The following is a 15489-nucleotide window of genomic DNA, read 5'->3' on the forward strand; positions in this document are numbered from 1 at the left end:
TACTGGAGGGGGTTGGGGGGACTGGAAGGGGGAGACTGAAAGTCACTATGCATGAACCCAAGGTCAACAGCTATCAGAAACCCTGCAAAGACTCTCCTTGGGATGTGTGTCAGTGTGTGTGAGTCATACCTCCTCCACACTGTACGTTGCAGTCTTGCCAGGAGCTGTGTGTCCAAAGGTAGAGGTGCTCTGGTGCTCTCTGCTCCTCACTGACATCATCACGTTCAGTTACGTTCAGAGACACTGTGTACTCATAGTGTATCCCGTAGGTCTGGTCATGGAACAACAGCACCTAGGGGAGAGGGAGTTATGTTTAGAAACACTGGCTTGTTATGTTCAGACACAATGTCCTGATAGTGTATAACATAGAGATGGGTTGAGAGACTGGGTCATGCTCAGACACACAGAGTGAGTAAGTGAGTGAGTGAGGAGAGAGACAATATATAGACATCATGACATTTGAAATGTCTTTATAAGTGTAATGTTTACTGTACATTTTTTTAACTTGCTTTGCCAATGTAAACATGTTTCCCATGCCAATAAAGCACCTTGAATTGAATTGAGAGAGGAAGGAAAGAGACTTAGAATTGTTTTCTTTAATGAGCCATCCTCATGAACTTAAAAACACCTTATTTACCCCCCCCCGTGAGCCCCCTCCTAAAACCATAGCACCAAACCTTAGCACAACCACAATAAGAGTACAATGCACAATCCAGATCCACATTACAGATGTTCATTTAACCCGCCCTCTCTAGCAGAACATACTGCCTCCCCCAAGCCCCCACTCATCCTGAAATACTTTGTAAAGGAAAGAGAGACAGGTCCACCTCTACAAGGCAGCAATCCCAACTTTTGCCAGGACCCTGAAGGATGTCACCCTCAACCGCAGCCCCAGAACCTCAAACAGGAGCAACAGAGCAACGGACACCCCGCCCAGGACATCAAGACACCATCCCAGACCTGCAAGACCCCCTCCCAAAGGACCTGCACTGAGAAAACCCACGCCAAGAGGACCTACACCCAGACCACAGCATCACCAGCCACAACCCAACCAGCTGAGACCCTTCCAAACAAAACCTGGTCACACCCTACAGTATATAGGCCCCCCCAGATCAGACCTATGCCCCCCCCCCACCCCCCCACAGTAAAGACCTCAACATGACAGCCACACATATGCCCAGGCCTTGAGCAGAGCAACAGGCCCAACCCCCACGAATACACCCGCCCAAGCCCCATCCTATGACCTAAGAGGTATGTATCAGATGCTCAACATGCTCTGCTCACACCTACTGTAATGGTCCGGGCCTAAACCCCTTGAAAACAACACTAGACACTATGGAACACAAAGCTTTCACTTTCTCATCCTGGAATATACAAGGTCTAAGGTTATCTACCTTTGGCCTAATGCGCAGGAACCTAGACTTCATCAAAGAAATTGGAAATACAGACATTGTCATCCTACAAGAAACATGGTATAGAGGAGACAGACCCACTGGTTGCCCTCCAGTTTACAGAGAGCTGGTAGTCCCATCCACCAAACTACCTGCTGTGAAACAGGGAAGAGACTCAGGAGGTATACTAATTTGGTATAGAGCAGACCTAACCCACTCTATTAAATTAGTCAAAACAGGAACATTTTACATCTGGCTATACATCTCAACACAGAAAAATGTCCTCATGTGTGCTATCTATATCCCCCCAATAGAATCCCCATACTTTAACGAGGACAGTTTCTCCATCCTAGAGGGGGAGATCAACCATTTCCAGGCCCAGGGACATGTACTAGTCTGTGGCGACCTAAATGCCAGAACTGGACAAGAACCTGACACCCTCAGCACACAGGGGGACAAACACCCACCTGGAGCTGATAGTATTTCTTCCCAAATATACCCCCCTAGACACAACTATGACAAAACAACCAAGAAAACGGGTCACGACTCCTGCAGCTCTGTAACACACTGGGTCTGTATATAGTCATTGGTAGGCTTCGAGGAGACTCCTATGGTACAGCTCATCCCTTGGCAGTAGTACTGTAGACTACTTTATCACTGACCTCAATCCAGAGTCTCTCAGAGCGTTCACAGTCAGCCCACTAACATCCCTATCACATCACAGCAAAATCACAGTCTACTTGAACAGAGCAATACTCAATCATGAGGCATCAAAGCCAAAGGAAGATTGAAGGAAAGTAGTGTTGAACCTACCAAAAAACAATTAGGCAACAACAAATTCAATCCCTTTTAGACAACTTCCTGGACAAAACATTTCACTGTAATAGTGAAGGTGTAAACTTGGCAGTAGAAAGCCTAAACAGTATATTTGACCTTTCAGCTTCCCTATCAAATCTCACAATTTCAAGCAGACAACCTAGAAAAATTAACAACAATAACAAATGGTTTGATGAAGAATGCAAAACCCTAAGAAAGAAATTGAGAAACCTATCTAACCAAAAACATAGAGACCAAGAAAACCTGAGTCTATGCCTTCACTATGGTGAATCACTAAAACAATACAGAAATACACTACAGGGAAAGAAGGAACAGCACATCAGAAATCAGCTCCATGTAATTGAAGAATCCATAGACTCTAACCACTTCTGGGGAAATTGGAACACACTAAACAAACAACAACACAAAGTTATCTATCCAAAATGGAGATGTACCACTTCTCTAATCTTTTTGGCTCCATAACAAACAGCAAAAACATATACATGATCAATTACAAATATTAGAATCAGCTATTAAAGACTACCAGAACCCACTGGATTCTCCAATTACATTGAATGAACTTGTCACGTCCTGACCAGTAAAAGGGGTTATTTGTTATTGTAGTTTGGTCAGGGCATGGCAGGGGGTGTTTGTTTGTGTGTTTTGGGGTTTTTGGGTTATGTTCTATGTTCTTCTATTTCTATGTTTATTCTAGGGTATCTATTTCTATGTTGGAATTGTTTGGGGTTGGTCTCTAATTGGAGGAAGCTGAATCTCGTTGCCTCTAATGATTTCTTTTCATTGTGTTTGTGGGTGGTTTATTTCTGTTTAGTAATTCTTACCTGACAGAACTGTTTGGCTGTCGGTTTCTGTTTCTTTGTTTCAGTGGTCAGATCTAATAAATTCATGATGAGCACTAACCACGCTGCGCCTTGGTCTACTCCTTACGACGCCTGTTACAGAACTACAGGACAATATACAGACAATATACAGACCACAAATTTCTATTAGCTATACCTAAACTCTTTAACATCATCCTCAGCTCTGGCATCTTCCCTAATATTTGGAATAACTACCGTGGGATATGCGTCAACAGCAACCTTGGGAAAATCCTCTGCATTATAATTAACAGCAGACTTGTACATTTCATCAGTGAAAACAACATACTGAGCAAATGTCAAATTGGCTTTATACCAAATTACCCTATGACAGACCATGTATTCACCCTGCACACCCTAATTGACAAACAAAAAACAAACCAAAACAAAGGCTTGTCATGCTTTGTTGATTTCAAAAAAGCTTTTGACTCAATTTGGCATGAGGGTCTGCTACAAATTGATGGAAAGCGGTGTTGGGGGAAAAACATAAGACATTATAAAATCCATGCACACAAACAAAAGTGTGCAGTTAAAATTGGCAAAAAACTCAAACATTTCTTCCCACAGGGCCGTGGGGCGAGACAGGGATGTAGCTTGAGCCCCACCATCTTCAACAGATATATTAATTAATTGGCGAGGGCACGAGAACAGTCTACACAACCCGGCCTCACCCTACTCGAATCGGAAGTCAAATGTTTACTGTTGGCTGATGGTCTGGTGCTTCTGTCCCCAACCAAGGAGGGCCTACAGCAGCACCTAGATATTCTGCACAGTTTCTGTCAGACCTGGCCACTGACAGTAAATCTCACTAAGACAAAAATAACGGCGTTCCAAAAAAGGTCCAGTTGCCAGGACCACAAATACAAATTCCATCTAGACACCGTTGCCCTAAAGCACACAAAAAACTATACCTACCTCGGCCTAAACATCAGCACCACTGGTAACTTCCACAAAGCTGTGAACGATCTGAGACAAGGCAAGAAGGGCATTCTATGCCATCAAAAGGAACATAACATTTCACATACCAATTAGGATCTGGCAAAAAATACTTGAATCAGTTATAGAACCCATTGCCCTTTATGGTTGTGAGGTCTGGGGTCCGCTCATCAACCAAGAATTCACAAAATGGGACAAACACCAAATTGAGACTGCATGCAGAATTCTGCAAAAACATCCTCTGTGTACACAAAACACCAAATAATGCATACAGAGATAAATTAGGCCGATACCCGCTAATGATCAAAATCCAGAAAAGAGACGTTAAATTCTACAACCACTTACAAGGAAGGGATTCCCAAACCTTCCAAAACAAAGCCATTACCTACAGAGAGATTAGCCTAGAGAAAAGTCCACAAAGCAAGCTGGTCTTAGGGCTCTATTCACAAACAGACCCCACAGAGCCCCAGGACAGCAACAGAAACACAATTAGAACCAACCAAATCATGATAAAACCAAGAGATAATTACTAGACACATTGGAAATAATTAACAAAAAACTGGAATGCTATTTTGGCCCTCAACAGAGAATACAGTGGTAGAATACATGACCACCGTGACCGACCGAAAATGAAGGAAAGCTTTGACTATGGACAGACTCAGTGAGCATGGCCTAGCAGAGGCCGCCATAGGCAGACCTGGCTCTCAAGAGAAGACAGGCTATGTGCACACTGCCCACAAAAATGAGGTGGAAACTGAGCTGCACTTCCTAACCCCCTGCCAAATGTATGACCATATTAGAGACACATATTTCCCTCAGATGACAGAGACCCACAAAGAATTCCAAAACAAATCAAATTTGATAAACTCCCATATCTACTGGGTGAAATACCACAGTGTGAGGGGGCGGAGCTAGCATGTTGGAGTGAACGGCTGTGTGTGAGAGGCTCCTGCAACTTTTTTGCGAAATAATCTAACCTAACCTACTTTATAGCACTTTTTACAACAAACGTTTCTTTCTAATACAATATTGTAACTTTCTATGTGAAAATGCCGAGTAATAAGCGACCAAAGGACAATAAATCCAGTTCGGAGGCCTACTCCCCGCCAAACAACGAGACAGACATGGCGGATGGCACAGGTAACAACGTGACACTTACAGAACTTACCCGGGCTTTGGGAGAACTACGTGTTGCTATAGCTGAGGATCTTAAGGCTACTATTGCTGAACTGGACACTAAAATTGAGAGCACCATTCGAACGGTCGCCTCGCAGGGCCAGAGTATTGTGGACCTTGAGAAAGCTTCTGAATTCAACGCTGGTAGGATTGATGAGTTGGAGAAGCTATGCACGTCATTGCAGGATAGTGTGCAGAGGCTTTCTGTGAAAGTGGTCGACCTGGAGGGCCGATCCAGACGTCATAACCTTCGCGTTGTTGGTCTGGCAGAGGGGGTAGAGGCTGGCTCTCGCCCCACCGACTTCTTCGCCAAGCTATTGAAGGATGCAATGGGATCGGATGTTTTGGCTTCAGATCCCCAACTGGACCGTGCACATCGCGCCCTTGTCCCAGTGCCTGGTCCTGGCCAACGTCCTCGCCCAGTAATCATCTGTTGTCACAGTTTCAAGACCAAGGATCTTATCCTGCGCGAGGAACCTGTTACTTAAAGGGCACCCCTTCCGTGTCTATGAGGATTATGCGTCCGATGTGGCAAAGCACCGCGCCGGCTACAGAGATGTCATGACCAAACTCTACAAACTCCATCTTCGCCCAGCCTTGCTCTTCCCTGCAAGACTAAGAATTACCCCGCCTTCCGGAGAGAAGATTTGGCTCTCCTCGGTTTTGGACACAGAGAAGTTTATCCGGGAATATACGCCAATCCCCCGTACAGGTTAGAGTGCCTTGTCATTGTGTGTTAGGGTCTGCTCATGGACTCGAACCCATACTATACCATAACGGGTGAAACCGTACTAAACGGTCTCAACAAGGCTTGCCGAACATGTAACACGCTGAGCTGACCAATGGAGGGCGGTCAGAGCTCTCATTTAACGTCAATTTCACTTTAATTCCGACTGGGTTCGGGGTGGTGCCTGTTTGGGAGGCCTTCCAGGTCTGATCATTGACACTTTCGGATGGATATACTTATATTCCCCCATTTTTGTTTTGTTTCGTTATTTATTTTTCAATTCTTACATTATTCCTATTACCATACCAGTTATTTATTGCTTGCGGGGGTCTGGGGGTGATGGCTGGGAAGGGGCAGACGCAGACACCTAGATAGCAAGTTGATGTTTTGTGCTGTTCTGCCTTTGTCATAGCCTGGCCAGCTCTCACGATTAGATTCCCACCAGACCTCCGTGGTGCTTGTGTCTGTGTAGGTATGCGTACATATAATTACTATGTGTACTTTATTATTATTTTCTCTTAGCGTTTTAGTATTAGGTATGTGTATATTTTAAATTAGTGTAGATTACTATTCTGGGGTGTGTATTTAGATGTGTGTGTGTGTGTGTGTGTGTGTGTATCTGTATATATTTTAAAAATATTTATTTTTATAAGTATATTTTTTGGGATGTGTGTGTATGTATGTGTACGTAGATGTGTATGTGCGTAAGTGTGTGTGTGTGTGTGTGTGTGTGTGTGTGTGTGTGTGTGTGTGTGTGTGTGTGTGTATGCACGTGTGTATGTATGTGGGTATACGTGTATATACTTGCGCGTGGGTGTGTGTAGGTAGGTATGCACATGTGTGTGTATATACGTGGATGTGTGTGCACGTGTATGTATGGATGTATGTATGTATGTATGTATGTATGTATGTATGTATGTATGTATGTATGTATGTATGTATATATATCACTATTGTTTTTTAGTTATTAAAAAGATAATTTGTTAATTTTTTTATTTATTTTTATTTAGAAAAAAAAAAAAAGTATTTAAAAAAAAAAAGTGTATTATTATTTATTTTTTTGATTGGGGTGCTACGTTCAATTTATCAAAATTCTTGTTCCCATCTCCTAACCCACAATATGTAATTGTACTGCTGTCTGTCGGTTGCGGATGGTTTAGGTTTAGACCGGCATTGCTTAGCAATGTAATCTTGTGACGCTACATCTTGCTTATCTCAGGGATTGACCCAAGATAAAGCTTAAGTGCACAATATGTTTAAGTTGCAACTTATTCTGTTTAGGTTTAATAGATGCTATCTGAACACTTTAATCGCGGGAGCCTCCTCAGTTCAGATGTTAGTAGAAGTTCTAGGATAATGAGAGGTGAACGTACAGTTGGGATTTTATTTTGTTTTACCTCTTGTTCGAGGTCGTGCCGTGCTTTTTTGGCATCGGCCAGACAATGTGTTTATTATTTTTATTTTCATGTTTTTTTCTCTCCTTTTTGTGTATGCCTGTTAAATGTAGGTTGATGGGAGGGGTAAATGTTGGGGAAAGTAGGGGAACAGGGTGGAGAGTAAAGGTGCTTGCAGGGGGGGAGGGGTGGGTTGGATACTGCTCGGGTGTAGGTGCTACATATGCTGATCGTGATGGTTTGGTGCGCTTTCTTACCTTTTTAGTAACTTACATGCTATGCAGGCCACCATAGGAACTACAAATGAGAGGAGGGCAGGGCTTACATTCACTTCCTGGAATGTCAAGGGTTTAAATGAACCAATTAAGAGAGGCAAGGTCCTAGCCCACTTGAAAGCACTCTCGTCTGATATTATATTTTTGCAAGAAACCCATCTGAAAAACAATTCTCATAACAGACTTAAATGTAAGTGGGTGGGGCAAGTGTATCACTCTAACTTCTCTGCCAAAACGAGAGGCACAGCGATTCTGGTACGGAAAGGAATTCCCTTTCAACATAAAACCACTATTGTGGACAAAGAGGGTCGTTATGTGATCGTAATAGGAGAGATCCACTCTACTTCTGTAACTCTACTAAATATCTATGGGCCAAACATTGATAACCCCTCTTTTTTCAAAAGAGTCCTTGCCCTGATTCCAGATATCTCCCATACTAACCTGGTCATTGGAGGGGACCTCAACTGTGTACTAGACCAATATTTGGATAGATCCTCTACCCGGCGAACCCCTACCTCCTATTCAAGCGAATTCTTGAATACCTACATAAAAAATTCGAACTTATTTGATATATGGAGGATCTCTAACCCTACGGGTAGAGAATACTCCTTTTACTCTCATGTTCACAATGTTTATACTCGAATTGACTACTTTTTGGTTGATGCTAAACTACTCCCCTATACCTGTAATGTGAGATATCATGATATTATAATCTCTGACCACAGTCCACTCACCTTCTCCCTGAGATTGGGTGACATCGTACCAAACGAGAGGGTCTGGAGGTTGAATCCTCAGCTCCTCACAGAACCAACATTCTGTGAACATCTTAAAGACCAAATTACATTTTTCTTTGATACCAACGACAACACAGAGACTTCCCCAGCATTACTGTGGGAAACGCTGAAGGCTTATTTGAGAGGCTGTATCATCTCCTTTCAGACTGCCAGGAGTAGGCAAAACAGAAGAGAATTGGTAGAACTGGAGGGACAAATTCACTTACTGGATAGGTAGAATGCTAGACACCCATCTAGGGAGAAACATAAAAAAATGATGTCTTTAAAATTTAAATACAATCAGATCCTCTCTGCTAAAATTGCTAAATCTTTTCTCTATGCCAAGCAAAAATATTTTGAGTTTGGTGACAAACCACACAAACTACTCGCCAGACAACTTCGTAAGAATGTGAGTGACCGAATGATTCACAAAGTTAAATCTGCATCTGGGGAATTACTCTCTTCCCCCAAAGACATAAATGACAGATTCCGTCAGTTTTATGAGACTTTATATACATCTAAAGCGGATCCCAACCCCTTAATTATGCAAAACTTTTTGGAGGACTGTAATCTTCCTGCCCTGAACCAGGAAGACTCTAACTTCCTGAATAAGGAAATATCTCTTGAAGAAATTAGAGAAACAATAAAATCTCTAAAGAGTGGCAAGACCCCGGGCCCAGATGGATACCAGGGTGAATTCTACAAAACATTCAGCAACATGCTCTCTCCCTACCTACACAAAATGTTGGTTCAGACCAACGAGGATGGAGTGCTCCCATCCACTTTGGATGAGACGTTTATTACAGTTATACATAAGAAGGGTAAGGATCCGGAAGAGGTAGGGTCATACAGACCAATATCCCTCCTTAATACAGACCAAAAGATTTTAGCAAAAACTTTGGCTAACAGGCTTAGCACTTTAATTGGCAAATTGGTCCATTCAGACCAGACCGACTTTATCCCTAACAGAAACTCATTCTTCAATCTCAGGCGCCTATTCAACATTATGTATTCTCAGAGGTTACCTAACGTGGACCTTGCCGTTATATCTCTTGATGCTGAAAAGGCCTTTGACCAAGTTGAGTGGCCCTATCTATTCAAGGTCCTACAGAAACTTTATATTGGAGATGGGTTCATAAAGTGGATCCAGCTTTTATATAGGAACCCCTGTGCGAGAATACTCACTAATCAATCATTGTCGCCCCGATTTAACCTTTACAGAGGGACAAGGCAGGGTTGTGCGCTGTCGCCTATGCTCTTCGCCCTAATTATTGAACCTCTCGCTCAAGCGATCAGATCTCATGCAGCAATACAAGGCTATAATACTAAAGATACTCTAAATAAGATTTCCCTATACGCAGATGACATTGTCCTCTATGTAACAGAACCCCAAGATAGTATTCCAGCTATTCTGGAGGTGATTAATTTGTTTGGTACCTTCTCGGGATACAGGATAAATTGGAACAAGAGTGAATTAATGCCCATATTGCAAAACACCTCCTGGCTAGAACATCTTCCAGTTAAGCTATCTTCAGATAAATGTACCTACCTTGGAATTGTAGTTACCAAACGATACTCCTTACTATTTAAAGAGAATTTCCCCTCTCTGATGCAAAAACTTAAGGCAAACATACAATTTTGGAGAACTCTCCCAATTTCTCTGCTCGGAAGAATTAATGCCATTAAAATGGTCTTCCTCCCACAACTGCTCTACCTATACCAGAACATCCCAATATTCATACCTAAAACCTTTCATAAACAACTGGACTCTATTATCAATCCTTTCATCTGGGATTATAAAACACACAGGATAGGTAAAAAAAACACCTCTGTAAATCCAAGATGGAAGGAGGATTGTCTCTCCCAAACTTTATATTTTACTACTGGGCCGCCAACCTCCGCGCTGTTACGTTTTTGCTGGATGACGCACACCCGCCACCCAGCTGGCTTAGTATGGAGCGAGAGGAGTGCCACCCCTTCTCTATTGGTGCTGTGATTTTGTCACCTGTCAATCTGGAGATGTCACTTTACCGTAACAATCCTATTATACATAGCACAGTTCGAATCTGGAAGCAAATTAAAGTCCACTTTGAGCTTAGACCAATATCATTCATGCTTCCTGTTGCCAGGAATCCCTCCTTTGCCCCCTCTAACCTTGATAACACCTTTGAGCGGTGGGGAGAGTTGGGGATAAGTACCATAGGGAATTTATATATAGGGGGAACCTTTGCTTCCTTTGAATCGCTGAGGGAAACTTATAATCTTCCCAGAAGTAACTTTTTCAGATACCTACAGATTAGAGACTATGTTAGAAAACACCTCCCAACATTTGGGAATGCTAAACCTTCCATGTTTGACGGATGCATAAAAATATGCGCCACCTCAGACAAACTGATATCTCGTATATATGACGCTTTTCAATCTGTTAGCGCACCCTCTACTGATGCCATTAAGGCAAAATGGGAGGAAGAACAAGGGACTGATATTTCGGTGGCAGACTGGGAGGACAGCTTGGAGTATATACACACATGCTCCATTAACTCCAGACATCGTCTCATACAATTCAAGGTATTACACAGATTACACTATTCCAAAACCAAACTGCATAGGATATTTCCTGGTACATCCCCTATGTGTGATAAATGTCAGGCTGAGCAGGGTACACTACTCCACTGCTTTGCCCTATGCTCTAACTTGTATGGGTATTGGTGTGGAATTTTTGGGGTCCTCTCTGAAGTTCTGGAGACTTCAATAGACCCAGACCCGCTTCTGATAATCCTGGGAGTGTCCGATTCCCTAAACGGATTAACCAACTCCCAAAAACAACTAATCTCTTACAGTCTCATTTCGGCAAAAAAATGTATCTTGTTGTTTTGGGAAAAGAGGGAAGCGCTCTCTACCAAATTATGGCTCAGCGAATTGGCAAACACTGTACACTTAGAAAGAATTAGATATATTCTGAACAATAAATTATCAACATTTGATCAAATCTGGCAGCCTTTCCTCTCTTACTTGGACCAGGCGGCGCTGTGAATTTGCACTTTTTAACGCACTCTCAATTGTCATATGGTAATCTACCTTTGGGCAGCATGTGCTGGCCCCGCCACCCGAGCAGTTGGGAGGGGAATAGGGTGGAATAAGGGGGGGATAAAGTGGGGTATAAGTGGGGGGGCTACATCGACCCTTTTTTCTTTCTACCTGTCCTTGTTTTGTATGTCTTGTTTTGTAATATTTGTTTTGTGCCCAGAACTCTGGGTCTTTTGGTTAATGTCTGTTCTCTTATGTTTAGATAAGAACTGTAAACTTGTCTTTTATACCTATACACCATTCTTGTGTATTTGTTCAATAAAAAATATTTGAACGAAATACCAGTGTGCCATCGCAGCAGCAAGATTTGTGACCTGTTGCCACAAGAAAAGGGAAACCAGTGAAGAACAAACACCATTGTAAATACAATCCATTTATATTTATTTATTTTCCCTTTTGTACTTTATCTATTTGTACATCATTATAACAGTGTACATAGCCATAATATGACATTTGAAATGTGTCTATTCCTTTAAAACTTGTGAGTGTAAAGTTTATTGTTAATTTTTTATTGATTATTTCACTTTTGTTTATTATCTGTTTCACTTGTTTTGGCAATGTAAACAGGTTTCCCATGCCAGTAAAGCCCTTAGAATTGAATCGAAAGAGAGACAGAGAGAGAGAGAGACTGAGAGAGAGAGAGAGAGAGAGAGAGAGAGAGAGAGAGAGAGAGAGAGAGAGAGAGAGAGAGAGAGAGAGAGAGAGAGAGAAAAGAAACAGAGAGATGGAGGAGAGAGAATGAGAGAGGGAGCATTCATTCATTCTCTATAATCCCTGCCAGTGATGTAAAGATGTATGATCCAGTGTAGGCTGCTGAGGGAGGTCGGCTCATAATAATGGCTGGAACGGCGCGAATGGAATGCCATCAAAACATGTGTTTGGTGTATTCGATACCATTCCACCTATTCTGCTCCTGTCACGTTCGGTTGAATGGACGAACCAAGGCGCAGCGTGTGTTGAGTTCCACATCTTTATTTAAGTGAAACTTTCCAACAAAAACAATAAACAAGCAACGAAACGTAAAGTAACGTAGTGCTACCTGCACATACACAAACAATATCCCACAAAGCAGGTGGGAACAGCGAACCCTTAAGTATGATCCCCAATTAGAGACAACGAACATCAGCTGCCTCTAATTGGGAACCATACTAAGAGCACCAACATAGAAATGAAAAGACTAGAACACCCCCTAGTCACGCCCTGACCTACAACACCATAGAGAACCAAGGGCTCTCTATGGTCAGGGCGTGACAGCTCCAGCCATTTCCCCGAGCCCGTCCTCCCCAATTAAGGTGCCACCAACCTCCTGTGGTATGATCTTAATTTGATCAGGAAATTTAAAACTTGTGCATTTAAGGTTTAAAAGGGCATCTGAAGTTTAAACATTTCCACTTTGATATTTCAGACTTGATTTTCCCTTACCAAAAATGTATCAATCCCTACAAATGTTTTTATATAATCCACATAATAACTGACATTTCCTGTTGCTGCAGGATTATTTCCCTACTGTAGCAAACTGGCTCAAATTAAGATACTACATCTGTATCACATGATGCCTCCAGAGGGCCATTTGGGGTGGCAGGTAGCCTAGTAGTTAGAGCGTTGGACCAATAACCCAAAAGGTTGCTGGATCAAATCCCCAAACTGACAAGGTAAAAATCTGTCATTCTGCCCCTGAACAAGGCAGTTAACCCATTGTTCCCTGGTAGGCTGTCATTGTAAATAAGAATTTGTTCTTAACTGACTTGCCTAGTTAAATAACGATTACATTTAAACTAACACCAACTTCCTCCCTTTGAAGCCCAATTTCCATGCTCTTTATCTCTTCCTCTCTCTCTGATCTCTGTCATGTGGAGTAGACTGAGGAGGGTAAATGCATCAGCTCAACATGCATTTGCATGATAGGGATACGCACACGCACACACACACACACACACACACACACTCCTCCCCCCAACACACACACACACACCATCTCTCTCTACATGATAGGTTTACCATGAGGTACAGCGGGGTCTTGGTGGGTCCCTTGGCGGACATTTTCTCCCAGAGTCCTCTCCGGACGTAGCGCACTGTAGTGCCGGCAAGCTGGAACTCTCCAGGAAGCTCGATCTTCCAGTCGCTGTTGATGGACCTCTTGGTAGAGTCTTTCATTGCTGGAACAAGCAGGACGTAGAATTAATTTAACCTGTTGGGGCTAGGGGGCAGTATTTTCACGGCTGGATAAAAAAATCGTACCCGATTTAATCTGGTTACTAATCCTACCCAGTAACTAGAATATGCATATACTTATTATATATGGATAGAAAACACCCTAAAGTTTCTAAAACTGTTTGAATGGTGTCTGTGAGTATAACAGAACTCATTTGGCAGGCAAAACCCTGAGACATTTTCTGACAGGAAGTGGATACCTGATGTGTTGAATTACCTTTAAGCCTATGCCATTGAAACACACAGGGGTTGATTCATGTTTTGGCACTTCCTATTGCTTCCACTAGATGTCACCAGCCTTTACAAAGTGTTTTGAGTCTTTTACTGTGAGATCTGACCGAACAAGAGCCATGGAACGGTGATGGCCGATTAGACTCTGGCGCGAGTTCATGTTGGGTACCCTCGTTCCAATACGTTATAAAAGAGAATGCATTCGTCCACCTTGAATATTATTCATGTTCTGGTTAAAAAAGGCACTAATGATTTATGCTATACAACGTTTGACATGTTTGAACGAACGTAAATATATTTTTTTCCCCTCGTTCATGACGAGAAGTCCGGCTGGCTTAGATCATGTGCTAACAACACGGAGCTTTTTGGATATAAATGATGAGCTTTTTTGAACAAAACTACATTCGTTATGGACCTGGGATTCCTGGAAGTGACATCTGATGAAGAGAATCAAAGGTAATGGATTATTTACATAGTATTTTCGATTTTAGATCTCTCCAACATGGCCATTTGTCTGTATAGCAAAGCATATTTTTCTGGGCGCAGTGCTCATATTATTGCAAAGTGTGATTTCCCAGTAAGGTTATTTTTAAATCTGGCAAGTTGATTGCGTTCAAGAGATGTAAATCTATAATTCTTTAAATGACAATATAATATTTTACCAATGTTTTCTAATTTTAATTATTTAATTTGTGGTGCTGACTTGACTGCCGGTTATTGGAGGGAAACGATTTCCTCAACATCAATGCCATAGTAAAACGCTGTTTTTGGATATAAATATGAACTTGATAGAACTAAAAATGCATGCATTGTCTAACATAATGTCCTAGGAGTGTCATCTGATGGAGATTGTAAAAGGTTAGTGCATCATTTTAGCTGGTTTTATGGTTTTGGTGACGCCTGTCTTTGAATTGACAAAACATTACACACAGCTATTGTCAATGTACTCTCCTAACATAATCTAACTTTATGCTTTCGCCGTAAAACCTTTTTGAAATCGGACAACGTGGTTAGATTAAGGAGATGTTTATCTTTCAAAGGGTGTAAGATAGTTGTATGTTTGAAAAATTTGAATTTTGACATTTATTTGGTTTCAAATTTGCCGCTCTTGAAATGCACCTGCTGTTGATAGGGTGCACCACGGGTGGCACGCTAGCGTCCCACATAGCCCCAAGAAGTTAAGAGGAAGTTCAGGACAACTTGATGTTAGATGGTTCCCTATCACTTGCCCCTATCACTTCCATTGAACGTAAGCATACCACAGTCTCCACCAACATGCCTAGACCTTTATTGCATTGTGCGCTCAAACTGTAAACGCAGGTTGTCGTGTTCAATTCCCACTCTGACTGTTCCCCTTAAATCACAACCTTTATTCAAACCCATAATTCAAACCGTCTCTACCCTAAAATATATATTTTTTTAATTTAAAGAGGAGCAAACAAACAATTAAAATGTAGCAGGCAGGCAAGGTGAACACACACTTCTCTTCACTTCTCTGAAAATGACTTTTGATGCCCAAATTGGCTGCTTTGGAAATAGCTGACCCCGGTCAGGGCGGTTTTACTTCTCGCAGTGCCTGAACCACAGGAAACAG

At 42.1% G+C, this 15489-nt stretch overlaps 1 protein-coding gene across 2 annotated transcripts in view; it reads right to left on the minus strand.

Annotated features, from left to right (window-relative positions):
• LOC106562591 (A disintegrin and metalloproteinase with thrombospondin motifs 17-like) overlaps nucleotides 1–15489 on the minus strand; it is a 174871-nt gene that overhangs the window by 35251 nt on the left and 124131 nt on the right. For both annotated transcript variants that reach the window (XM_045708167.1, XM_045708166.1), the window contains 2 exons: nucleotides 13452–13609; nucleotides 130–292 (listed from right to left, as the gene is read on the minus strand). In XM_045708167.1, coding sequence (XP_045564123.1) covers nucleotides 130–292; nucleotides 13452–13609 — 321 coding nt within the window. The remainder of the gene's footprint in view (nucleotides 1–129; nucleotides 293–13451; nucleotides 13610–15489) is intronic.

The sequence above is a fragment of the Salmo salar genome, chromosome ssa26 (genome assembly GCF_905237065.1).
Source record: "Salmo salar chromosome ssa26, Ssal_v3.1, whole genome shotgun sequence".
In the NCBI taxonomy this organism is placed as follows: Eukaryota; Metazoa; Chordata; class Actinopteri; order Salmoniformes; family Salmonidae; genus Salmo; species Salmo salar.